This window comes from Melanerpes formicivorus, unplaced genomic scaffold, assembly GCF_026170545.1.
Source record: "Melanerpes formicivorus ecotype bairdi unplaced genomic scaffold, bMelFor1.0.p_v2 SCAF_46, whole genome shotgun sequence".
Lineage (NCBI taxonomy): Eukaryota > Metazoa > Chordata > Aves > Piciformes > Picidae > Melanerpes > Melanerpes formicivorus.
Window position 1 is genome coordinate 1,483,685 of NW_027142398.1, and position 26,649 is coordinate 1,510,333.

Genomic DNA, 26,649 nt, shown 5'->3' on the forward strand with positions numbered 1-26,649 from the left:
GGAGTCCCCAGCCCTGGAGGTGTTCAAGAGGGGATTGGATGTGGCACTTGGTGCCATGGTTTAGACACAAGGTCTGTGGTGCCAGGTTGGACTTGATGATCTTTGAGGTCTCTTCCAACCTTGGTGATTCTGTGGATGTTAGGAAGAAGTTCTTCCCAGCAAGAGAGATTGGCCATTGGAATGTGCTGCCCAGGGAGGTGATGGAGTCACCACCACTGGAGGTGTTTAGGAAGAGCCTGGATGAGGCACTTGGTGCCATGGTTTAGTTGATGAGATGGTGTTGGATGATAGTTTGGACTTGATGAACTCAAAGGTCTTTTCCAACCTGGTTAATTCTATCCTATCCTATCTAACTTGTCCCTCTGGAGGTGTGGATCAGGGATAAATAAACCCAAGAGAAGTTGGATGTCTGTGTGGTTGCAGAGTGACTTTGTCAGTCTGAGAGATGCCTATTTCTGGCCAGTCTGACACTATCAGGTAGCAAAGTTAATAAGCCAGCAGAGGACAGGTGACTGGCAATGAAGAGAGGTGTCCCTGGGCTGGCTGTAGGACAAGCAGAGCAAGTGACATCACAGATGTCAGAGCTGAGAGACAAAGAGAGGACTAAACAGCCAAGCAGGTTAGAGAGGAGAGGAGTCAAAGAGGCAACACAGAGAGCATGTGGGCACTGCCAGGTCACAGTCACCCCATGCCAGGAACGTGTCCAGGACAAGTGTTCCGAGTTGCTGGGCACCTCACCCCCCAAAAAACTATTAACTTTTGAGAGGACAAATCAACCTGCAGTTGTTCTCTCTGGAAAGGCTGACACATGCTGTGGGAGATGATGTTCTTCAGACACATCCACTCCCCCAGCTCCTGGGGGCAGACCTGTGCTAGCTGTTCTCAACAGCACCTCCTCCTCCTCTCCTCGCACCCCCTTGGCCTTCACCCCAAGGCTTCCTGAGGCAGAGGGAAAACCTGAAGTGTCCTTCCTTCCTCCTTGTGCCTCCAGCACAGATGTGGTCAGTCCTGTGCCAAGCTCTAACCCCAGCTCCTTGCCTCCCCCACAGAAAGCTCGGCTGGCGAGGATCCGCGTGGCCAAGACCGGCAGCTCCAACGCCTACCTGCACAGCAAGCGCAACGGCCTCCTGAACGAAGCCCTGGAGCTGACGGTGAGTGCGGCCACACCGCCCCGACACCCAGCTGCACAGCTCCCCTGCCCTCCAGCCTGGAGAAGAGGCTCAGAGCAGACCTTATTGCCCTCTACAACTACCTAAAGGGAGGTTGTAGACTGGCAGGGGCAGGGCTGGTCTCGTCTCCCAGGCAAGCAGCACCAGAACAAGAGGACACAGTCGCAAGCTGTGCCAGGGGAGGTTCAGGCTGGATGTTAGGAAGAAGTTCTTCATAGAAAGAGAGATTGGCCATTGGGATGGGCTGCCCAGGGAGGTGGTGGAGTCCCCATCCCTGGAGGTGTTTAGGAGGAGGCTGGATGGGGTGCTGGGTGCCATGGGTTAGTTGATCAGATGGCGTTGGGTGATAGGTTGGACTCGATCTTGAAGGTCTCTTCCAACCTGGTTTATTCTGTTCCAAATGCTAACATGAGTCCCTACAGCCCAGTCTGATCCCCAAACCCTACTTTGACAAGCACTGAACATTACTAATACCTCTTGAAGAAACTATCCCCACCCTAAAGAGCTTCCTCTGGGACGAGTCAAAAGCAAGGGACACAGGGAAGGAAGAGCAGCCATCCACCTGGGACACACAGGAACACCATTTACTAAAGCAAGACATGACCAAAGCTGTGCCTGGCATCTGCATGACCACCAGGAAACGAGCTTGCAGAGAATTATTTTGGTTGCAAAAGCCCTCCGAGATCATCCAGTCCAACCATCAACCCAGCACCACCATGGCCACACATTTCCTGACCCCCTCCAGGGATGGGGACTCCACCACCTCCCTGGGCATCCCATCCCAATGCCAAGTGACCACTCGAGGGCCAGCCCCACACCTGAATGGAGAGCTGAGCCACATCCCTCCAGCCACAGGCATTAATTAACACCAGAACTGCAGAGCCTCCTTGGTGGACAGCTGCACATGACCACTAACTCCACAGGCCACGTTTTGTGTCCTTTATGTTTCATGGCAGGAGAACCAACTAATCTGAAGAGCACAAAATGTGACTGACAGCTTTGTCTAGCCAGCCAAATGTTTTGAGCTGTGAATATAGGAAGGGGAAAGTGACTTCTGCAGTTGCTGTAACAGGCACCAAAACACTCTCCACACACTGTGCAATTCTGGCTCCCAAATCAGTGTCAAACTGCTTCACTGCTCAGGTCCACAGCCCAGTTTGATACCTTGCCCAAGACAGCCACAGGGTTGGTTTGCTGCCCTGCAGTGACTCCAGCTGTATGGCCATGATGGATCTGATCACTCTCAGCAGCAGGACTCACACAGGACTGTGATCAATGATTAATTGACTGCCCTGCAGTCTGACACCTCCAGGGTTCACAGAGTAGCTCAGGCTGGAAGGGACCTCAAAGATCATCTACTGAAGCCTCTCCACCATGGGCAGGGATGCCTCCCATCCAGAGTCTGCTGCTCAAGGTCTCATCCAACCTGACCTTGAACATCCCCAGGGAGAAGGCATCCACAGTCTCCCTGGACTGCCTGTTCCAGAGTCTCACCACCCTCATACTGAAGAGCTTCTTCCTAAGCTCCAGTCTAACCCTCCTCTCCCTCAGCTTCTAGCCATATCCCCCTGGTCCTGTCTCTAGACACCCTCATGAAAGATCCCTCTGCAGCCTTCCTGTAGGATCCCTTCAGGTACCAGAAGGCAGCTCTAAGGTCCCCCTGGAGTCTTCTCCTCTCCAGGCTGAACACCCCCAGCTCCCTCAGCCTGTCCTCATAGCAGAGCTGCTCCAGCCCTTGGATCATCCTTGTGGCCTCCTCTGGAGTCACCCACAGAGAACAACTACCCCAGAGCACGTCCTGGCTGTGGCTTTGCAGTGAAACTAACAAATTGGGAACTAAGAACCCTTCAGGACTCCAGAACATGTGCCAGAATGGTTCTGGGCCTTTCATTAGCACCAGGATGAACACACTGACACCATCTTCCAAGGGACTCAGTGTGTCTGCAGCCTCCCATCAAAGCCAAGTGACAGTGAAGGAAAGGATTCATCCAAGGACAGCAGCAGGAAGGAGCTCTCTCTGCTGCTAGCAAGAAAACAAACTCTTGCTTCAGGGAGATGTGGATTTGTGGCATTTTGCATTTGCCATCCAGACACAAAGTACTCAGACTGGGTGGTGTGGGTTTTTTCCCCCCTCTCATTTAGAGAGGTTTTTAGTGGGCTTTATGTCAGAAGTGCTCAAGGGATGGTGAGCTTCTTCCCATGGCAGCAGCCTACAGATCCTCTTAGCCTTAATCTCCTTGTACAGCTCACTGAAATTCCCTTTTAGCTCAAATGCTAGGAGGTGTATATCCCAGGAACAGTGGCTTGGGAGGTCTTGTGCCTTTTCACAAGCAGAATCTGCTTAGCCACAGCTAAGTGCTGTGGCCCTGCTCCTGGGAAGGGACAGTCTGACCACCCAAGCAGTTCATCTCAGTGCACCAGTGTCTGATTCTTCTGGGCTAAAGCACTAAGCAGGAGAGCTAAAGTGGAAGCATTTTGGCTCTCAGAGCTGACACCACAGTGTTTCAGCCTCCCCCCAAGCAACCAGCAGTTCACCAAATGTCTTCCAAGAACAGACTGAGTGGCAGCTGGCACCAGGTCCTTGCAATACTGGCAGCCCAGCTCACAAAGCAAACCAGCTCCTCTCCTCCCCTCCAAGCCAGACTCCTCTAATGAAGACACAGATTGTTTGCCTGCAGCGATGCAGGTACCACTGGTACACATTCCTCAACAGTGCTGTCACAAGGCCAAGCATTCCAGTGATGCTGGCACTCTCTCTGTCCTGGGGCAGCAGTTCCTGAAGACCTCCTCCTTCATTTGCACACTAGGATGTTCTGAGTGGTTGCACACTCTTTGCTTCTCAAAACCCTGAGCTGGCTGAAGAAAGACTGAAAGGGATAATTGAATTGTTTGGATGGGAAAAGACCTCTAAGGTTGAGTCCAACCATCAGCCTAACACCACCAGGGCCATTAGCCACATGCCCAGGGGCCATGGCCACACATTTCTTGAACCCCCCCAGGAGTGGTGACTCCACCACCTCCCTGGGCAGTCTGCCCCAATGCCTCTCCACTCTTCCAGGAAAGAAACTTTTCCCAAAGTCCAATCTAAACCTCCCCTGGCACAATACAGTCACTGATGCTGCTTTCCACCTGCCCACTGCCACCCCTTGACCCATCTCCACCAGTGGTAAGCCCAACCTGGCCTCATGATGGGAAAGAGAGGGAGAGAGACTAAGCTGTGCTACCACAGTTGCCTCCTGCCAGACAGATGGAAGCTTTGTTGTTCCTTTCAGATCCCATTTAGTTCTCCACTTCAGAAAACCCTCATGTTTGCAACATGTGCTCTTGCTCTCTCCCTTCCCAGTGCTTTTGAGCAGCACCATATCTGCTTTAGGGCTTACAAAGACCTCCATGGGAAACATTCCAACACAGACTTCAGCGGAGCCCATAGTCCCAGCAGGACAGGACCAGGACCTGCTCTGTGTGGTAGCTCACCAGGTGGATTGTTAAGAAGGAAAAGAGAACTGATTTTTATATAGGGGTGTGTATATATCTCTATATTCTAGGCCACTTCTAAAAAGACTTCTGGGAATGTTCCACCTTCCCAAGCCACAGCAGCAGCAGCAACAAAAATCCATAACCTGCCTGAGAGGCATTCCCACAGGCATCTATTAGCTCTGTGTGCAGCAAGGCAGCTTTCCTAATGGCACCAGTTGAGCTGTGGTTTGGCATCTGCCAGAGACAAGAGTTATTCCTTCACTTAAGGATCACAGAACCAGCCTGGAGATGGCCTCCAGAACACACATTTGCAGTGACTCACCGGGACACACGGGGCTAGTTCAGAGCAAGGCTTTAAGCATAGTTGAATCTGACCCCCTTGAGAGCAGCAGACAATGGCTTGGCACTTCTGCCAAGATGTTCTTCTGCTGGGTCTCCCATCCCACCCATTCTCTCTCTGGAGCAGTTAGATGCTGCTGGTTTGTGTCTGAGCGGAGAGCCCAAGCCACGCACAGCCCTCTTTGGCGTTCAGAGGTAGGCACAGGAGAGGAGGCAGCCCTCGTGGAGCAGAGGCAAACCTTTCACCACACCTAATTGGGGTTTTACTGCTTGTAAACCACTGGGCACACACAGATGAAGGTATCATGGATTCCCAGGCAAGCAGCAGTGGTGAGAGAACAGCCTTAACAACACAGATCTTAAATCCACCACCAGAGAAAGGGAGAAAAACAATCCCAGCTCTCAGGCAGCACAAAAGCTCTCAAAACAGCCCAAACTGCTCCTTTCCCTTCCATTTCTGAGGTGCAGCTGATCAGCAGCTCCCAGGGTAAGCGAGGGGCTGCATTTTGAGGCATGTAAAGCACCTGATTCACTGCTACAGGGCACAAAACAAAAGCACAGAGCAGTGGGTTCCCCCCACACACACCCCCAGGCTGACTCCATTGGCCTGTTGCTGGTTTGCTGTCTGCTCCATGCCAAGCCTTCTGCAGGAGCTGAGTGTTGCACATGCACTGAACCCAAGCTCCTGCACTCTTACCCACTGCCATTTCAGCTGCTCCAAGCAGATCAAGGCCCTCAGTTTAACTACAGCACAAAGACTGCTCAGAGAGCTGTAGCTTACCCCAACCACTGCAGTCTGAGCAGCCTCTGCACACACATACCTGATGGAGAAGCTGAGAACACTCCAGCAAAAGCAGGCCAAAAACTCTTTCCAGCCAGGATTCCTAAGGGAGACTGCCCAAAGCAGCTCTCCCCTCTCCACCTCTCTCATAGCCTCCTGGCTGGGACCACTCCCTTTAATAGTTTTTGACCTAAATACCCTCAGCTGTACCCAATCCCTCCCAGATGGCACAGGCTGGCTCTGAGCACACCCTGCTCTCTCAATTAGTTTACAAAGCTGTTAGCCACATTCCAGCAGTTTGAGCACAGAGGGGGGAAGAGGGGAAGGCTGCTCCCCACCTGCTCAGGTGTTGCTCTGGATCCTGAGGTCTTTGGAACAGGGCTGCTTCATTCTGTTCTTCTGCTCAGCGATGCACAGTAGGCTCCTGGGCAGCTCCCAGGGCTCCTGGGCAGTGTGTCACTAAAACATACATCACAGTAAGCCACCCTACTAAGTGGAAGTCACAGTCCATGAGAAACTAATGAAGATGGGACCCTCCTTCCCCTGGGGAGCTGCTGCCACATTTCATGTGAACGTGAGCCCTCTGCCACTGCTGCACAGTGCTTCTTCATTGGAAGTGTGCTGGAACAGGATCATTTTAGAGATGAACTCGCACAGGCAATACATGAAGCAGAGTCTGCCTGCTGCTGCTGCCTTCTCCCAGCCTTTCAAGGAGGGCTTGGCCACAGGAGGGTTACACACCTCCAATTTGCACCAAACCCCACTCCTCAGGCCCTGCTGTTACCCCTCCCCACCAACACCCAGATGCACCGAGGCAGGAACGAGCAGCCCCCTGCTGCAGGTGCAGAGTGTGGAAACCAATAGGTGATGTCCATGAAGAGGAGAGACAGAGGCAGGACTCTTGTCTGTAGAAAACAGCCTGACAAAGTCCAAGCCATCAAGCCTGGGCCCCCCTTTCTGCTCAGGTGTGCAGCCATGACTCAGGAGGCTGTGGCACAGCAGACCTGCAGAGCTCCAGCAGCCCAGCACTGCGCAGCCCTGAAGGTCAGGCAGAGACAGCTTGTGCTTTGTCTCCTAACAGAGTCTAGAGATCAGGGCACATCTGTTGGCATTCAAAGGTCATGCCAAGCTTAAAAGGCTTAATGTTTTGTGGAAAAGTAAACCAGCACAGGTTGAGGGGTTTTGTTTCTTTGCCTTCTGCTTCCCGAGCTTTGACATCATAGGTCAATAGCACTGCCCAGGCTTCATCCCCTGCTACCAACTGGCTACAAGCACACCAGGCTTGGATCAAAGCTCAGCTCCCCACCTGGGTTTGCAAGCCAGGTAGTTAAGGTAAAAAAACAACCCAAAAATGAAGTCACCTCCTCAGTGTGATGGAATGGAATGGGGTGGAATGGAATGGAGTGGAATGGAATGGAATGGAATGGAATGGAATAGAATAGAATAGAATAGAATAGAATAGAATAGAATAGAATAGAATAGAATAGAATAGAATAGAATAGAATAGAATAGACCAGGTTGGAAGAGACCTTCAAGACCATCACATCCAACCTATCATCCAACACCACCTAATCAACTAAACCATGGCACCAAGCACCCCATACAGTCTCCTCTTAAACACCTCCAATGGTGGTGACACCACCACCTCCCCAGGCAGCACATCCCAATGGGCAATCACTCTCTCTGTGTAGAATTGCCTCCTAACATCCAGCCTAAACCTCCCCTGGAACAGCTTGAGACTGTGTCCTCTTGTTCTGCTGCTGCTTGCCTGGGAGAAGAGACCCCCTCCCTCCTGGCTACAGCCTTCCTTTAGGGAGTTGTAGAGAGTAATGAGGTCTCCCCTGAGCCTCCTCTTCTCCAGGCTAAGCAACCCCAGCTCCCTCAGCCTCTCCTCCCAGGGCTGTTCTCCAGACCCCTCCCCACCTTTGTTTCATAGTTTCATAGTTTCATAGTTTCATAGTTTCATAGTTTCATTCAGGGTTGGAAGGGACCACAAGGATCATCTAGTTCCAACCCCCCTGCCATGGGCAGGGACACCCCACACTAGAGCAGGCTGGACAGAGCCCTTCTCTGGACACCTTCCAGCATCTCAACATCTTTCCTGACCTGAGGAGCCCAGAACTGGACACAGGACTCAAGGTGTGGCCTAACCAGTGCTGAGCACAGGGCACAATGACCTCCCTGCTCCTGCTGGCCACACTGCTCCTGATGCAGGCCAGGATGCCATTGGCCTTCTTGGCTGCCTGGGCACACTGCAGGCTCATGTTCAGCCTACCATCAACCAGTGCCCCCAGGTCCCTCTCTGCCTGGCTGCTCTCAGCCACTCTGCCCCCAGCCTGTAGCACTGCATGGGGTTGTTGTGGCCAATGTGCAGAACCTGGCACTTGGATGTGTTCAATCTCCTGCCCTTGGCCTCTGCCCATCTGTCCAACCTGTCCAGGTCCCTCTGCAAAGCCTCTCTACCCTCCAGCAGATCAACTCCTGCCCCCAGCTTGGTGTCACCTGCACATTTACAGATGATGGACTCAATGCCCTCACCCAGATCATCAATAAAGATGAGAAAAAAGCCCTGAGAGCTGGCAAGACTGAAACTCTCCTCCCCAGCCCTGTGTTGCTGCTGGGAGCTGTGTTTGTTGTCATGGGTTTACACCTGCTTTGGGGTTTGGTTTCTTCCCCTCCCTTTGTTTTTTTCTTTCCTGGCTCTTCAGGGATCCACTGAGGATGAACAGCACATGACTAAAGGCACCTCCTTAATCGAAAGCCAACATCACCACCTGCTGCACTGCCTGGAAAAAACAACCGTAAGTACCCACGCCATCCTCTTCCCTCTGCCGGGGCTTGGTGGCTGGCACGCAGCCTGTGCCTAGAGAAAGACGGCCCCCAGGCCCCCAGGCTATGCCACAGGGACTGCCACAGCTCCCAGGAATCTCCTGCACTGGGTTAAATGCCCTTCTAATTCGCTGTCTTCTTTGAATGACTGTGTGAAGGGGTTATGAGGTGACTCTGCCGCTCCAGACTCACCTACACCAAGTGCAGAGCCGGGAGCAGGTTGCTCAGCAAAGTCCATTTGAACACAAGAAACTTTTCAGCTTGGGGTTAGAGAGCTCCCACAAACAAGGTGTGCATTGAGATCAGTTTCTACAGGGCTTGTGAAGGAGAACTCAGCTGCATTTCTCTGGGGCTGTCAGTTGTGCTGAGTCCTGAAGGACAGCTCTGTGGCCCTAAGAGGAGGAAGGTGCTGCCAAGGACTCCAAACTACAACGGTGCCAACAGGCTGGAAATAACCAACCCTTGGCCCTTCACGTGGTAGGGAGCAGATGAACTCCTCTGTGGGTCTGAAGGCTGCACGTTGCCTGAAGGCTGCACATTGCCTCCTCTCACTGCAGCTCTGGCTACAGGAGCAGCTCGTTGCCACTCAAGCAGCCTCTGTAATGTGACTTTTCTCTTGGCAAGGTATTGGGAATGAGACTATTTTATCATTATTTTCCCCCCCCTCCCCCTTCATTCTGAAGTGACTGTGTGTGCAGAAGTGCCCTGGAGAACATTTCAGATGTTTCTTTGATACATATGCTTAACTTCCAGGTTTGTAGGCAAGGTTCTGCAGGAAAGGAACACATTATCTGTGCCATGATTCATTCTAGAGGGAATGGAGAGAGGTTACCCCTTGAAATATTCATGCCTTTTCCTATCTGCATCCATCAGCAAATGTACTTCTCGATGTCTGACTTGCAAGAGCTTTCTCTTAGCTAGAGCACCTCCACTCCCATAGTTTGGCTTATGCTGGAGTAACATCACTTAGGGCTCAGCGATACACTGGAAGAAGATGGTTAATCAGAGTGACCTGCTGAGTGCAGCTGGCTTGTCACCACGAGCTCTAAAGGTCACCCCTGCCAAGGACAGTGAACTGATTCTTCCTGTATCAATGACTGACTGGTTTATTTCCTAAGACTCATCTGGCCATTGTCTCTAGCAAGTTGTGGGCGTTACACAACAAGCAGAGCGTTCACAATCTGACTCTTCCCTTCAGAACTTCAGCCTCGAGAACCTGCACTCCTCTGCCCTGTGCCTGGCAGGAATCCTTTCATTTGAACACTTCAGCAAATTGGCTGAAGCCAACTCAAGCTGACAGCCCTGTCCCCAGGGTCTGCCCTTGTAAGGCCTTGACTTTGTAAAGGCTTTTGCAAACTCTGACCTCTGCACAAAGCAGGGGGAACGCTTCTGGGAGCTGCCTGAGTCTCTCTCCCTCTACTAATGAGCTGCTTGGGGTGCTGGGAGTGGTGTGGCCAGAGCACATCCCAGTTTGTGGAGGGCCTCAGCCCTGTGCCACTCTAACAAAGCCAGGCTGCCCCCCAGCCTGCTCACAGGGAGTCTGGGGTGGAAAACATTCCAAACATTGCATTTTCCCAGCAAGGAATGGGAAGAGCAGTGACACTTTGGGACTCAAATCTTAGGGGGAGAATCTGCACCATATTTGGTGGGTTTCCCCCCACACACCACATCTTCCAGCAAGTTTCTACCATGATGCTGCATCAAATCACGGGGCAAGTTTGGCTTGTGGTCTGAAGTGATCCATCCAAAGAGCCCAGCCAGCTTGTGTGGAGAGCCTACACTTCACACAACCTCTCACAACACTCAGCTGCAGCTCTCCTCCCCGAAATCTGAGTCCTAGAGAAAGAATTCCTGAAGCCTGAAGAGTCATTTTGTGACCCCATTGCAGGAATGGAATGAGGAATGTACCATGGTTGCAAAACTGGTTTCAATGGGCAATTCACCTCTCCTTAAACCGGGCTGAAGGGTTCCTCCAAGCAGATGATTTATGGTCCTGGTGTCTGTGGTCAGCACCAGCACACGAGTGCATGGCTGTGGATGGCTCCCCAGGCTGCTGCGTCAGATGACAAAGTGACCCTCGAGTGCTTCTGAGGGCCACCAGGGATTACTTTGTCATCTCCCTACGGCATAGGGAGCTTGTCCAAACAAAAGGAGCTTCCTGCCACTCGTTCCAGCTCCCAGGGTGAGCGTGGCCATTCCCACGCCATGTTCTCTCCGCGTGCTGACACACTGAATCCAGCCCTTCAACCCAAACCTTTCTCTGGGCTTCACAGAGTTTGACCTGAGCCCAGACCCAATGGCAGTGCAATTCCAATTGGTTGTGTGCATGAATCAGCAGCTGGAACTTTGCTTTCCTTTGCCTTCCGCTCTCAAAAGGTCACAGTATCACAGTATCACTTAGGTTGGAAAGGACCTCGAGGATCATCGAGTCCAACCTATCAACACAGACCCCATGACTAGACCATGGCACCAAGTGCCACGTCCAATCTCCCCTTGAATGCCTCCAGGGTCGATGACTCAACCACCTCCCTGGGCAACCCATTCCAATGCCGAATGACTCGCTCGGTGAAGAACTTCCTCCTCACCTCGAGTCTAAACCTCCCCTGGCGCAGCTTGAGACTGTGTCCTCTTGTTCTGGTGCTGGTTGCCTGGGAGAAGAGGCCAACCCCTTCCTGGCTACAACCACCCTTCAGGTAGTTGTAGAGGGAAATGAGGTCACCCCTGAGCCTCCTCTTCTCCAGGCTAAACAATCCCAGGTCCAACCGCAGAACAATGAGGTGAAGTGGGAGAAAGAAGGAGCAAAGGGGTCTGATTCGGGCAAGGTTTGGGGAAGAGAGGGTCTCATTGCCCATTTAAACCTGAGCTGGAATGCTGAGGCAATAGATGCAGTGCTGGGAACTGAGGTTCTGGATGCTGGAATGGACAATGAATTGTGTTTTTATCTTTTGTTGGCATGTTGTCCCGTAGGGATTGTCCTATCTTGTGGATGATCCCCTGTTATCTGTACGAACTTCCACCATCAAGGTATTTCCTTTTTAATTCAATCTGTGGTTTTCTCTGTGGTCTCTGTGACATGTCTGGAGAGTGTTTGCTTCCTCTCTCGTCCCTGGTCTTGTCCTTGGGAGTTTGTGCACGTGGCTCTTTCCGGCTCTCCGGTGCTCGTTCCCTGGGGGAGCTGTTGGTTGTTCCACTGAAAGCCGATGGCTGCCTTCACCCTGGCTGCTTTTGTTTCCCATCCTCTCTGATGCTGGCAGGGGCTGGATAAAGGATGTTCACTAGAACCACTTGGGTGATGATAGACACACACACTGAAGAGTTCTTTCTTGCAGGTTTTCTTGCTCCTTAGCACAAAAGCTCTTTGCAGTTTCAGCTTCCTGAATTTCCTTTCCCTGCTTCCTTCCCACTCTCCCCTGCTGTGTTTGCTCCCACTCTGTGAGTTGCAGGGATGCTGTGGAACCCAACAGCAGCAACGTCCTGCAACTAAGCTGCAGGCCTGTGATCATCCAAACACAGTCCTGTCCCAAAACACAAAGCAAAAGGAGCATCAATCTCCTCCTGGGTTGATCCCACTCCATGAGTTGCAGGGATGCTGTGGAACCCAACAGCAGCAGCGTCCTGCAACTAAGCTGCAGGCCTGTGATCATCCAAACACAGTCCTGTCCCCAAGCACAAAGCAAAAGGAGCATCAATCTCCTCCTGGGTTTCACAACTGTGTGGCATTGCAGATTTTTGGAAGCCACCTTTGGAATCCAGACACAAAAATGAAAGGAGATGCCAACACAATCTAGTAACCACCTCAGCCTAGGTAAGCAAGGCAGCACTGGTGGACTGCCCTGCTTTGGTCACTGCAACAGCTTCTCTTACATCCCTGCTGATGGAGGAGAGGCAAATCCCCTCTTGGCTGCAGTGAGTGAAGGGGCAGAGTCCTTTCTTTTCACTGTCTGCCTCGTGCAAATGTTTTCAGGCACAGAGGCAGGGAAGATGCCACGCAGACAGGGGCTGGCACCTCTCCCCCCTCCCCCCCTCAGCCTAGTGAAAGGTACCACTGACAACAAACTGCTGTTGGGCCACAGCTGTTGGTGTCACCAGAGGGTAATGACTGTTTCTTTCCCCCCCCTTCCCTGCCAGAACCACGAGTTCATAGACGAGCAGCTGTTCGAGCAGAACTGCATGGAGAGCTCGATGCAGAACTACCCTTCCTCCCGGAGCCCCTCCTTGTCCAGCCACCACGGCCTGACCACCTCCTGCTGCTCTCGCCGCAGCAAGAAGACCACTCACCTGCCCAACTCCAGCGTGCCGGCCACCCGCCTGCGCAGCATGCAGGAGCTCAGCACCATCCACATCCAGTGCAGCGAGCAGCCCTCGCTCACCACAAGGTACAGGCAGCAGGCTCCGGCCCCCGGCCGCGGCCGGCAGACCTCGCAAGGGCTTGTAGCCCATTGGATGCTCTTGCTGGGATGGAGGAAGGGCTGGGAGCGCCGTTGGTTCCCTTTCTCGGGCATTAGAAGGAAGGTCTTTACAGTGAGGGTGGTGAAATGCTGGAGCAGGCTGCTCAGGGAGTCAGTTTAAACAGCTGAGGGGTGGGTGTCAAGTGGAGGGGGCCGTGTCAAGTGGAGGGGGCCAAGCTCTTCTTGGTGGTGAGCAGTAATAAGCCAAGGAACAACAGGTTCAAGCTTGAACATAGATTTCAGCTCGACATGAGAAGAAACTTCTTTACAGTGAGGGTGATGGAGCAGGCTGCCCAGAGAGGTTGTGGAGTCTTTGGAGACTTTCAAAACCCACCTGGATGAGTTCCTGTGTGGACTACCCTGAATGATCCTGCTTTGGCAGAGGGGTTGGACTCAATGATCTCTTGAGGTCCTTTCCAACCTCTAATGTACTGTGATATGGTGATTGGCTGCTCAGGGCATCCTAGATTTGCTGCCCAAGGATCCACAGATTTGCTGCCCAAGGATTCATAGATTTGCTGCCCAAGGGTTTATAGATTTGATGCCCAGGGAGTCCTAGATTTGCTGCCCAAGGGTTCATAGATTTGATGCCCAGGGATTCCTAGATTTGCTGCCCAAGGATTCCTAGATTTGCTGCCCAAGGATTCCTAGATTTGCTGCCCAAGGATTCATAGATTTGATGCCCAGGGATTCATAGATTTGCTGCCCAGGGATTCATAGATTTGCTGTCCAAGGATCCACAGATTTGCTGCCCAAGGATTAATAGATTTGATGCCCAGGAATTCATAGATTTGCTGCCCAAGGATCCATAGATTTGCTGCCCAGGGAGTCCTAGATTTGCTGCCCAGGGATTCATAGATTCACAGAACACCTCATTGGAAGAGACTTCAAAGACCTTCTATAGCCCAACCTTTCAAGGTAAGAGTATAGTTTCAACGAGCTGGCCCAGCACCCTGTCACGCTGGGCCTTCACACTGTCCAATGCAGGGGAATCCATCACCTCTCTTGAGAAATTATTCCAATGTTTAGTAGTTCAGATGGTCTGCTGCAGTGTCAAGATGACAACAGCTTACACCAGCAGCTTAAACCAGCACCTGAAGCAGTGATTTGGATAATGCCAACAGCTCTGCCCCTTTCTGCAGTCCCCAAATCAGATGCCAGGGCTGTTTTAAACACCCACATTGCTCCTCAGCTCCCTTGCTTACCAAACTGTGTGAGGATGGGGAGAAAGAAAAGCAGCTTTCTTTTTTCACATGGAAGGCAGCTGACTGGGTGTACTGCTTACCACTGGCAGAACCACCCAGTCCCCAAGCTTGCCCCACTCTCAGCTTGTGACTGAGGGAGCAGAATGGGCTCTGCTGTGCTCTTGAGATGCTTGAGCGATCAAGAAGCCTCCTCTTGTTGACTCACTCTGAGATCACAGCAGCAACAGCTTCCCAGCTGGGAGCTCTACATCTGAGAAAGGCCAGGCCTGGTGTTTCAAAGGAGCACGTTGGGCTGCTATCAGCAGACTCCTGGAGCTGTGCAGATGCACAGAAGTCAACCTATCATTTTTCCCCTCTGTAATTAATTATAGGATGCAATTGATGCAGATCTAATAAGACTGCTCCCAGCTGCCAGATCCTTGAAACTGCTGCAGAGAGATGAAAGGATAGGAAAGATCAAGGGACAGGGAATTTGAAAGAGGCATTTGAAATGCAAGGAAGAGATCTCTTTAGAGCTACCTGTGCCCTGGAAGGAAGCAGGACACGGGGCAGTGGATGCAGATGTTCTCTTAATTAAAGCAGGATTGTGCAAGGGCGAGGTGGAAGGATTGGATGATCCTCAAAGCTGCTGCCTAGCCAGGGGGAAGGTTTAAAAAGCTGAGTGTAAGCTGGGCAGAAAGGAATGATGCCTTGCAAGAACTGGGGAGGGCAACAGAAAGGGACCTGGAGGTGCTGATTGACAGCCACCTGAACATGAGAGCAGTGTGCCCAGGTGGCCAAGAAGGCCAATGGCATCCTGACCTGCATCAAGAATAGTGTGGCCAGCAGGAGCAGGGAGGTCATTCTGACCTGTGCTCAGCACTGGTTAGGCCACACTTTGAGTCCTGTGTCCAGTTCTGGGCTCCTCAGTTTAAGAAGGACATTGAGAGACTTGAAGGTGTCCAGAGAAGGGCAACAAAGCTGAGGAGAGACCTTGAGCAAAGCCCTGTGAGGAGACTCTGAGGGAGCTGCGGTTGTTTAGCCTGGAGAAGAGGAGGCTCAGGGGAGACCTTCTTGCTGTCTACAAGTGTGGTTGTAGCCAGGAGGGGATTGGTCTCTTCTCCCAGGCAAGCAGCACCAGAACAAGAGGACACAGTCTCAAGCTGTGCCAGGGGAAGTTTAGGCTGGAGGTGAGGAAAAAGTTCTTCAGTGAGAGAGTTGTTAGCCACTGGAATGTGCTGCCCAGGGAGGTGGTGGAGTCCCCATCCCTGGAGGTGTTCAAGAGGGGATTGGATGTGACACTTGGTGCCATGGTTTAGTCAGGAAGTCTGTGGTGCCAGGTTGGACTTGATGACCTTTGAGGTCTCTTCCAACCTTGGCAATTCTGTGTGAGTAAAGTGCAGCTTTCAGTGTCCTTGGTTCAGAGGCATCAGCTCATGATTCAGTACAACCATCCCCACCCTCCCTCCTGCCCGCTTCGAAACCAAACCCAACCGAACCGCCAAACGCTGACTTTGTTTTCTAGTCGTTCCAGCCTCAACATGAAATCAGATGACGGGCTGAGACCGAACTGCAAAGCTGCCCAGATCACCACAGCCATCATCAGCATCCCCACGCCGCCGGCGCTCACGCCAGAAGGCGAGAGCAGACCTCCTCCTCCTCCTCCTCCTCCCCCCGGCAGCCCAGGCCACTCCACGAACATTTCCACCGCCACCACCACGAGCAACATAGTCAAGGTCTCCGCCTTGTAAGACGTCTCATGCACAGAAGGAGGCTGGAAGACCCACGCCCCTCTCTCTCCCTCCACACCTCCACGTTCCTTTCTTGCTGCAAACCGTGCCTGGATGGACCAACCTGACATTGCGTCATCGAGCTAGCGACGGGGACCTAACGAGGCAGCTGTCTTCAGACGGGCGTGCTGTGGACTGAGGAAGAAGGAGGAGAGGGAGGAAGAGGCTGGTTGGAGGGGAGGGGGAAAAAAAACAACCCTTGCCTGGAGAGCGTGGTGTGCCACGGGAGAGGGCAGAGAGCGGCGGCTGAGGCTGCGCAGGGAGAGAAGCAGCACGGCGAGAAGAGAGAGTCAATAAAGGCAAACGGCAATCTAAACACTGTGTCTCGCAGCACCTTTTTCAAGGTTTTTAAAGTGGATAATATTTATTCATGAGGAAATGACTGACAAAAAAAAACAAAAAACCAAGGTGACAAACCATGGATTTTGTGAAAAACTTAACAAAACCAAACAAAAAAAAAAAGGAAAAAAACAACAAAAAACCAAAACAAAAAACAGAACAAAAACAAACACCACAGGAAAAAAAGCAAAGTTGTTTTTGTCTTCATGGAGCAGAACCTTGGAAGCAACCAAAATTTCACAGCTTGGTTTTTTTCCTTCTTCTTCTTCTTTCTTTTCTTTCTTCCTTTTCTAGGAACAAGCTTTAGGCAAAGCAGCCTCTTGGCACAGCAACCTCTTTCCACCCCTCCTCCGTGCGTGTCTGTGTGTGTGAGTGTGCAGCAGAGCCGCAGCAGAGCGACCAAGAGGAGCAGCTGGGCGCAGGGCAGGAGAGCAGCACAGGGCGCGCACACACAGAGACACACACACACACACACGACCCCCAACCAGCTCCCCATCCCCAACCGTCTCCACCCCCCCAGCTCACACCCGCCCCGGGATGGCTTCTTCTTTTCTGTAGGCAGTTTTGTATCCTCCTCTCGAGTCAATACAGTGCGACTGCAAACTGTGTTTGTCTGCTACTTAATGTCTGTGGAGAACATCTTTGTGGAAGGAGGGGAAAGGGACAGAGAGAGAGAGAGAGGGAGAGGGGAAAGGGACAGAGAGAGAGAGAGAGGGAGAGGGGAAAGGGACAGAGAGAGAGAGAGAGGGAGAGGGGAAAGGGACAGAGAGAGAGAGAGAGGGAGAGGGGAAAGGGACAGAGAGAGAGAGAGAAGGAGAGGGGAAAGGGACAGAAAGAGAGAGAGAGAGAGGGGAAAGGGACAGAGAGAGAGAGAGAGAGGGGAAAGGGACAGAGAGAGAGAGAGAGAGGGGAAAGGGACAGAGAGAGAGAGGGGGGAAAGGGACAGAGAGAGAGAGGGGGGAAAGGGACAGAGAGAGAGAGGGGGGAAAGGGACAGAGAGAGAGAGGGGGGAAAGGGACAGAGAGAGGGAGAGGGGAAAGGGACAGAGAGAGGGAGAGGGGAAAGGGACAGAGAGAGGGAGAGGGGAAAGGGACAGAGAGAGGGAGAGGGGAAAGGGACAGAGAGAGGGAGAGGGGAAAGGGACAGAGAGAGGGAGAGGGGAAAGGGACAGAGAGAGGGAGAGGGGAAAGGGACAGAGAGAGGGAGAGGGGAAAGGGACAGAGAGAGGGAGAGGGGAAAGGGACAGAGAGAGGGAGAGGGGAAAGGGACAGAGAGAGGGAGAGGGGAAAGGGACAGAGAGAGGGAGAGGGGAAAGGGACAGAGAGAGGGAGAGGGGAAAGGGACAGAGAGAGGGAGAGGGGAAAGGGACAGAGAGAGGGAGAGGGGAAAGGGACAGAGAGAGGGAGAGGGGAAAGGGACAGAGAGAGGGAGAGGGGAAAGGGAGAGAGAGAGGGAGAGGGGAAAGGGAGAGAGAGAGGGAGAGGGGAAAGGGACAGAGAGAGAGAGGGAGAGGGGAAAGGGACAGAGAGAGAGAGGGAGAGGGGAAAGGGACAGAGAGAGAGAGGGAGAGGGGAAAGGGACAGAGAGAGAGAAGGAGAGGGGAAAGGGACAGAGAGAGAGAAGGAGAGGGGAAAGGGACAGAGAGAGAGAAGGAGAGGGGAAAGGGACAGAGAGAGAGAAGGAGAGGGGAAAGGGACAGAGAGAGAGAAGGAGAGGGGAAAGGGACAGAGAGAGAGAAGGAGAGGGGAAAGGGACAGAGAGAGAGAAGGAGAGGGGAAAGGGACAGAGAGAGAGAAGGAGGGGGGAAAGGGACAGAGAGAGAGAAGGAGGGGGGAAAGGGACAGAAAGAGAGAGAGGGGGGAAGGGACAGAAAGAGAGAGAGGGGGGAAAGGGACAGAAAGAGAGGGAGAGAGAGAGAGGAAAGGGACAGAGAGAGAGAGACAGAGAGAGGGAGGAAAGGGACAGAGAGAGAGAGAGACAGAGAGAGGGAGGAAAGGGACAGAAAGAGACAGAGAGAGGGAGGAAAGGGACAGAGAGAGAGAGAGACAGAGAGAGGGAGGAAAGGGACAGAGAGAGAGAGAGACAGAGAGAGGGAGGAAAGGGACAGAGAGAGAGAGAGGGAGGAAAGGGACAGAAAGAGAGAGAGAGGGAGGAAAGGGACAGAAAGAGAGAGAGAGGGAGGAAAGGGACAGAAAGAGAGAGAGAGAGGAAAGGGACAGAAAAGAGAGACAACAAAAAAAAAAACCCTAAAACAAGAGGTAAAAACAATCCAACAACCACCACAAAAAAGAAAAGGAGAGGCTTTTAAGTAGAGTTTTAGTCCCACATGGGTAGATCTGCTTTCTGTTTTCGTTATCACTTGTACCAGTGTGGCTAGCCTACCAGCTCTGGAGCTTTAAACAGGAAAAGAAAGGGGAAAGAAACAAATCAAGGTAGGATTCTTCTTCTTCTTCTTCTTTTATCACCAGTGGCAAAGGAGAAGAAAGCACCAAACTCAGAAGTCTAACAGAGGTCTCTTGTCACATGTGCCCCTGGCTGTTTTCATTGGGGTTTTTTTAGGCTTGCTTTGGTTGTTTGTTTCTCTGGATCCATTTCTTTGCTAGCCCAGGATGTCCCAACCCCATTGTAAATAGCAGCCAAAAAAATAATGCCTGGATCTATACTTGATCATAATGAGCCCCAGAGCCAAATGTCTTGCATGGGCAGAGAGGTATTTGGCTTTTTTGTTCAGGGCTGCAGGGCTCTGGGTGGCTCATCCGTGGCTTCTGGGTGGCTCTGGTTGTGAGGGGAGACTTAGGAGAGTGGTTTTAGCTCTCCAGTCCCAGCACAGGAGGTAGAGCACCTGAGGAGCAGTGCTGGAGGGTTGGAAGCTGGTTGCTGAAGGGTGGGACAGGCAGTGTCTTCCCTTTGCAGTCCCACACCAAGGCTGGGGAAAGCCTGGCACTCACAGTGGGCCCAAAACTGCAGCTGCACTGAGTGGCACTGCCAAGAAGTTCCTATTTTAGCTGAGCTGTGGTCAGTCCTGGCACCCCTTTCTGAGATCTTCCTAGGAATGATTTCTTGTAAGGAAATCCACAGTCCTGGAACATGACTGATCTCTCCCCCCACTCAGAGGAGTCAGTTTTTCTTCCATTCTGCCTTTCTCAACCCCTCTGCTCCCAATGGGTGTGATCCAGAGTGAGGACCACCACCCACTTCCCCTTGTCATCCATCCCCTGTCTGGCTGATTCTTGTGGCCATGCCCAAACACCTCTGCAAGAGCCCAGGGACAGCAATGCCCCTGATCCCTGCAGCCTGTAGCTCAAACCCACTGAGTGTCCTGCTTCTGAGCAGTGCCTTCACCAACCCTCGAGTTCAAAGACCCTGCTCAAAGCATGCTGGAGGCTGACTCAGAGGGATGGCTGCTCTGAACATCTGTCACAATCCATCCTGCTGCACTGTTTAAGTGCACATGTGCAGGCACACACATCAACACAGACATGTACAGCTAGACCTGAATGCTTGTGAGCTCTCCTCCCCAGAGCAGGACAATGCATTAACTCCATCCAAGGAATAGCAGGGCTATGGCTAAGCCTTCAGCAGCTGCAGCAGCTCACAGTCATTTATTCCAGTGCTGTAATGCTCCCCACACACACCAAAAAAAACCCTCTCTTTAGTCCTGTTTGAACTGATTCAAACACTCTGCTGCTTCCTGCAGGAAGTCACACTGCAGTTCATCTTCCCATTATTGAGTTGTTTGGTTTCTTTCTGGATGCTTAAATTTAATCTTTGCTGTCATTTCCTTCTTTCTCATCATCTGCTCCCCAGCCAAACACCCTCAACCCTTGCAGACCAGAGGCCTTGCTCTCCACCACTTGCCACCCACCTTGCAAGCTCATTTCCACCGGGCACAGGAGGAGAGGCAAATGCTGGCAGGGCGCAGTGTCCCTCCCAGCACAGAGCAGCTCAAGAGTCAGGGCCCCAGAGTGGATCCTGGTGCTGCCTTTCTTATTCCTGATTCAACTGTGGAGTGGCACAGGAGCTCCTTCAATCCCCCTGCAGCCACTTTGGGATCTGGAAATAGCAAATCAGGGCAGCCCTTGGCTGAAGCACTGTGAGTGCATTTAGTTGCTAGCAATCAAACCACTGTTGGAAAACCAAGCAGCCAAACCAAAATCAGCATCTTTAAGGCAGAAAACCATAAACCAACAAAGTCATAAAAAGGAGGAAAGGCAGTCCTTGGGGGCTGGCTGCTGGGGGCTCACAATATCAAGGCAGCCACAGCCTTTGTTCTCTTCCACAGGAGAGGGATCGTTGGTATCCTTGTGCTGAAATACCTGGCATGCTGCTTCTGCCATTAACTAGGCAGGTGCTGCCCCATGCAGTCAAAACCTCAGCACTGACTGTAAGAGGACAAAGAGGCAAAATTAGGAAGTCTGAGCCTAGAGGAAGAGGGCTAAAAATATGCTTCATGGAGGCATTAGCTCCCTTTATACCCTGGTTTGAAGCAGGCACAGTAATGCCTCTGCAAGCACTCGAAAACAGGCTGCTTCAAAACCTCCCTGGTTTGCCCAGCACAGCTCCAGCCTGGCCACAGGAGCTCTGGGCCCTCGATTGGGACAGCAAAGGCAAGAATCCATCACCACCACCTCCCTGCTTGGTGAGGCACAGCTCAGCATCCTGCACCCGACCCACAGGGAAGTGTTGGCACCAAGACGGGAGGCGCCCTGCAGCCACTGCCAGCGAGGGAGGCCATCAGCTCCACTGACTGCAAGGCTCTCTGTAATCATCAAACAGCAGCTTAGAAACCACTGCAGAGAGAAGGCCAAACCACTCCTGAAAAATCCTTGAGCCACCTCTTGAGCTGAAGGGTTTGGAGCATCCTCTGGGGCGGTCCCCGGGGCAGCCCTGCCCTACCAGCACCCCCTCTGCCCGGGGCCCTGCAAACATCCACCAAACCAGTGCATGCCCCTCCATCCTGGCCAGCCTTAAGGCATGGGGAAGAGGTTTCCTCATGTGGGGAGCTACCTCTAGGAGGAGAAGCACCCAAAAGATAGGTAGGTTCCAGCCCTATCTGAAAGCAGATGGCACAAAAGAGCTGAGTTAACGACCCTCCAGCCTCTGCTGGCGGTTCCAAAGCCTTCCTCCTGCCCCTGATTCCTTGCAGCTTTTTCATTGGGTTTAGAGCAATTCACTGAGAAACAAACAACCCCAGATGATTTGTACAAAGAGCAGGTGGAAGGGGATTCTTAAAGCAATATTAAAAGGATCAAGGGAGCAGCATCCTTCCCTTCTATTTTTCACCCCCCCCACTACCCCAAGCATTTTGTTTTCTTTCCAAAGCCTTCTCTGAGAGGGGGGGGGGGGGGGAGGGGAAACCATAATTTCACACTTTTCCAGCAGATTCTATTAATAGATTTGCTCTCTTCTCACCTGGCAGCAGGCTGCTAATAGAAGGAATCACACCCAGCTGGCAAAGAATGAGGAGGAACTCTTTGTCCACGCCTAGGCTTTGGCTTCCAGCTGCTCTGAGGTCTGTGGTTTACTTCCCCTTTTTCCTCCATTTCAGAGCCTTAAGGAGACCCAGGAAGAAGAGGCCACAGCCAACACATCTTGGTTAGACCAAAATCAGCTTAAACAAAGCCATCCATCCTCTGCCCACCAGCTCCTTCGCTGCACTTTAGTGCATTGCATGAGAAACTCTCCCAGGAAAGGACTCCCTCAGCTTCCCTGGAGAGTTTATTCCAGGCTAATTGATCTCAACTTCAAGGACTCTTTTTTTCCCCCCTCCCCTCAGCCATAATTCTCTCCTCATTTTCTCCTCTCTCCCTGCCACCCTACTCCCTCACACCCTGGCAGTCATTCTCCTTTCCACGCAGCACAGCAGCTGCCTACCGAGCAGGGGAGGGATAGAAAACTTCCTACAGCAAATTCTTCTCCCAAAGGCTACTTTTTGCCTGTCCAATAACTGTGGCTAAGGAGTGGGCTGGGGGAAGGGAGGCAAAAAAACCACCTCAACACACATGGCTTGAATGGGGAAATCACATTAACTGGGAATTCTTCTTCAAGTCATTGGGGAATCCTTCTTTACAGCTGGCCAGAAGCACTCAGCCTGCCTCACTGCTGCTTGCTTAACCCAAGGCAGGCTGCTAACACACTTGAGCTGCATCCATCATTCCCACAGCAGACAGCTTCAGGGGTGGGCACAGAAGTCAGACAGAGCAAGCTCTGCAAATCCTTTGCTTTGCCTCCAAGAGGTTGTAAATCTGTTGGGGTTTTCACTTGTCTTACAAAGCAAACTCAGGCAACAGAAAAGCAAGCACATTCCACTGATGGCTCACAGCACCCCTTGGATCCTGCCATGCTTTTTTCCTCCCCTCACCCAGGTCAGAGTTTCACAGACAGCATTTCCAGGTGGCTGCTGGAGAGCAGCAGCTTTCAGCTCAAGGCCTAATTCTGCTTTAAGTTAGGAGAACAATCAGAGAATGCCAGGTTGGAAGAGACCCCCAAGGATCACCTGCTCCAACCTTTCCAGGGTTGAAAGGAGCTGGCCCAGCACCCTCTCAAGCTGAGCCTTAAATCTGCCCAGTGTAGGGGAATCCACTGCTTCCCTTGGGAGATGTTTAGACCTTTCTCACATAATCTACCCCTCAACTACATCTGAATTGATTTGATTTGGGGGTTTAAACCACTTTATTTTTCCTCTCTCTCCCCAACACTTCAGGCCACTGCCCTAGAGAGGTGACTTCAGAGCTGAAGGTTTGAGTTTTCACACTGACTGATGCCACAAACACTCTTCACAGTGATTTTATCTCTCCAAACCTTTAAGAGCAAGCAGGAGGCAGCGTGCAGGCTGCTTAGAGCTGGGAGCCTGAGCATCAGGAAGCTGCATTCCACCCCTGGTTGCCTTGATGAATCCCTCAGCGACCTCACAGAAGCCATTTCCCCTCTCTTTGCCCTTTCTACAGGCTGTGTAGTATTTAATCCCTCCTCTTTCGAGAGGTGAAGCTCAATTCCTGACCACCCCCTTGCTAGGACACCACAGGGAAATGTGGAGAAAGCCCTTCCAGAACAAAGAGAAGTGCTCAGAACACAAAAACCTGCGCCAGGAGGGTTTCAGGTGGCAGCAGGCAAAAGCCCAGGGGACCAAGAGCTGGTGCAAAGCCCTCCCTGAGTTCTGTTCTCAGCCCAAGGCTCTGTTGCTCTGTGTGTATCTGTGTGCACGTTTCCTTCCACCCTGGTTCCACCTAGCACCACTCCCAGGCCTCACCCAGCTGGGGTGAGGAGGTGACCACCAAACCCCAACCCCAGGGCCGCCTGGGAGCTCCCCCAGGCTCCCCAGCCCGAGGAAGCTCTCCTGGGAGGGCCTGGTTCTGCCAAGCCCCCCGAGGCATTGCCATGCAATGGTGTTTTCCTGGAGTAGTTCCATGTTAGGAGAGGCTCCCAACCTGATTTTGGTTTTCTCTTTTTCATACTGATAAGTGGGCTTTGCTTACCAACACCAGAGGACAGATACCAAGATGTACTGTATGCAGCTGCAGGTAGCTTCATTTGAGACCAACTTCCTTAGGAGAACCAAGTTTCCTGTTGTCTTCTTTTGGACTTGTAGTGCATATGTTGAAACTTGTATATCATTTACAGTATTGAGTCTTGTGCCACTGCTGTACCTGATGTATCCAATCTGGATTAAACAGAGTATGTGCCACAAATAACCAAGAGGATGCTGGAGATTTTCTTCTGAAACCACTGCTGGGAGGTTTCCACCTGGAGGATTGGTTGGGTGTTGGCCTGGGGCCACTCAAGATGCATTTCCATAGAGGCACAGAATGGTTTTGGGGGTGGAAGGGGCCTCCAAAGGGCATCCAGTCCAACCCCCCCCTGCAGGCAGCAGGGACATCCTCCACTTGATCAGGTTGTTCACAGCCTTTTCCATCCTCACCTTGAATATCACCAAGGGATGGGGCCTCAACTACCTCCCTGGGCAACCTGTTCCAGTGTTCCACCACCCTCATGGTGCAGAACTTGCTCCTCACATCCAATCTAATTCTCCTCCACTCTAATTCTCAACCCTTGGCCCTCATCCTGCCCTTGCAAACAGTCCCTCTGCAGTCTTCCTGTAGCCCCCCCCCCCCCTCAAGTAGTGGAGAATTCTCCCTGGAGCCTTCTCTTCTCCAGGCTGAACAACCCCAGCTCCCTCAGCCTGTCCTTGTAACAGAGGTGTTCAGTGTCAGAGGTGTTACAGGAGAGCAATAACCACAGAATGGGTTGGGTTGGAAGGGATCTTAAAGATGATCCAAGCTCCAACCCCCTGCCCTGGGCAGGGACACCTCCTGCCAATGCAGCTCCCCAAGAGCACCTCCTACAGCAGCCTCCTGTTGAAGTGCTGCAACAAAATCCTCCTTAGCAGCACAACCTCACACTGCCATCACCTTTGCAAACCACACAGCTCAGGTCCAGATGTGTGACACAAATGGAGTGAGGCAGGGAACAAACCAAGGTACAGAAGGCAAACTCCTCCTCTTGCTGAGGCACTTCTGAGCTTTGGAGAGCACATCTTGGGTCTCTATTTCAAATCATTGAATTGTTAAGGGTTGGCAGGGACCTCAAAGACCATCCAGTTCCAACCCCCCTGCCACAGAGGCAGGGACACCTCCCACTAGAGCAGGTTGCTCGCAGCCACATCCAGCCTGGCCTTCAATCTCATCTGGGCACCTCTCTTTAGGCCAAAGTCTTGCAGGCAGGGTCTCCTCATGTCCCCACAACTCAGGCAGAGCTGAGCTCATTTTCACCCCATCAGAAAGCGTCACTTAAGCAGGTTAAGCTTTTCAAAGTGCTTGAGGAACACATTAGCATTGCTGAGGGGAGCAGCAGCCCCGCAGAGCCTGCAGCCAGCTTCGCTCCTGCAGTAGAGGCTGACACCCACCAGAGGCCACCACTGCCCCAGCTCTGGGGACACCGAGACAGGACCCTGGGCTCCGTTTCTCTGCCACTCATGAACTGAATCAGTCCTACAGCTCTCCTGCACAGCAGGGAGAGAAGACTGAGCACCCTGGGGCTGTTTAGTCTGGAGGAGGCTGAGGACACCTTATCAATGTCTCTAACTATCTGAGGGTGGGTGGGAAGATGAAGGTGCCAGGTTCTATTTCCATGGTGCTCTGCAATAAGAGGAGCAATGGGTACAAGCTGCAGCCCAGGAAGTTCCACCTCCACACAGAGACACTTCACAGTGCTGGAGCCCTGGAGCAGGCTGCCCAGAGAGGTGGTGGTGAAGGCTTCTTCTCTGGAGACTTTCAAACCCCAGCTGGATGTGCTCCTGTGTGACCCACCCTGGGTGATCCTGCCTTGGCAGGGGAGTTGGACTCAGTCTCTGGAGGTCCCTTCCAACCCCTAACCCTCTGTGACTCTGTTCAGAGGCACCACTCCCCAGCAAGTGCTGCCAGGGACAGCATAGGGCTTGCAGAGGGAATTTGGCAGGGAAGGATTGATGAGGCTGAGTGAAAGGCTGGGGTAGTGCTCACCATGAAGGTGGGAAGCTGCTGCAGGGGAGCAATCAAGCATCCCTGAAGACAACCACTTCAAAGGAGGGATGCAAGTCTCCCTGGAAATGCAGATCAGAGGAGGTAGGCAGCAGAGCTTCCACCAAAAGAAAGCTCAAGACAAAACCAAACAAGACACCACCAGACTGTGCCTGCTCAGGGGAGCCTGGAGAGGAAGCAAAGACTGAAGAGTCTTCTCTCTGATCCCAGAGAGCTAAGAGAGTGAAGCTTCAAAGCTAGCACTCCACCAGCCCAGCATCCATAGCCCTATGGCAGCCAGGACTCCAATCCTTACCTGCTTCAGGACAGCTCCAGACAAAGCAGTGTGAGGCAAGCAGGAACCACCAATTAGTCTAAATCAGGAGTTCCTAATTAAAGCTTTCCTGCAAGTGTGGCAGGGCTGACACTGCTGCACCCAGAGGGACAGGCCAAGCCAAGCCAATGATGATTGCTTCCCATTCTCCCCATAATTAAAGCATCCTCCACTGCACAGCTTGGCCACACCCCCAGCTAGAGGGATGTTAGTTATGGGATGTTAATTAACTGCACTTAAATTAGCAGCAGAGGCCTTGAGATGCAGGATTCACACTGCCACTTCACTGGTGTTTAGAGAGAGACTTAGGGAATGATCTCCCACCTCCAAACAGAGTCCCAGGGTCACTTCAGCTTCACCCCAAAGAGACAAACCAAGCAAATAAAGCCAGGGTTGGGTTGTGGTTCCCCCCCACCACCCTCTCTTCTCACATTAAGTGGCTGCCTTCTCTCTTCCTCTGTAGCC

The 26,649-nt window shown here is 52.3% G+C and overlaps 1 protein-coding gene across 1 annotated transcript in view; it reads left to right on the forward strand.

Moving 5' to 3' along the window:
• Nucleotides 1-17,113, forward strand: part of KCND3 (potassium voltage-gated channel subfamily D member 3) — a 130,141-nt gene extending 113,028 nt beyond the window's left edge. The window contains exons 5-9 of the mRNA XM_068159410.1: nucleotides 1,050-1,151; nucleotides 8,475-8,567; nucleotides 11,563-11,619; nucleotides 12,724-12,971; nucleotides 15,753-17,113. Of these exons, the coding sequence (XP_068015511.1) occupies nucleotides 1,050-1,151; nucleotides 8,475-8,567; nucleotides 11,563-11,619; nucleotides 12,724-12,971; nucleotides 15,753-15,978 (726 nt within the window). The 3' untranslated portion in view covers nucleotides 15,979-17,113. The remainder of the gene's footprint in view (nucleotides 1-1,049; nucleotides 1,152-8,474; nucleotides 8,568-11,562; nucleotides 11,620-12,723; nucleotides 12,972-15,752) is intronic.
• The last annotated feature ends 9,536 nt before the right edge of the window (nucleotides 17,114-26,649 follow it).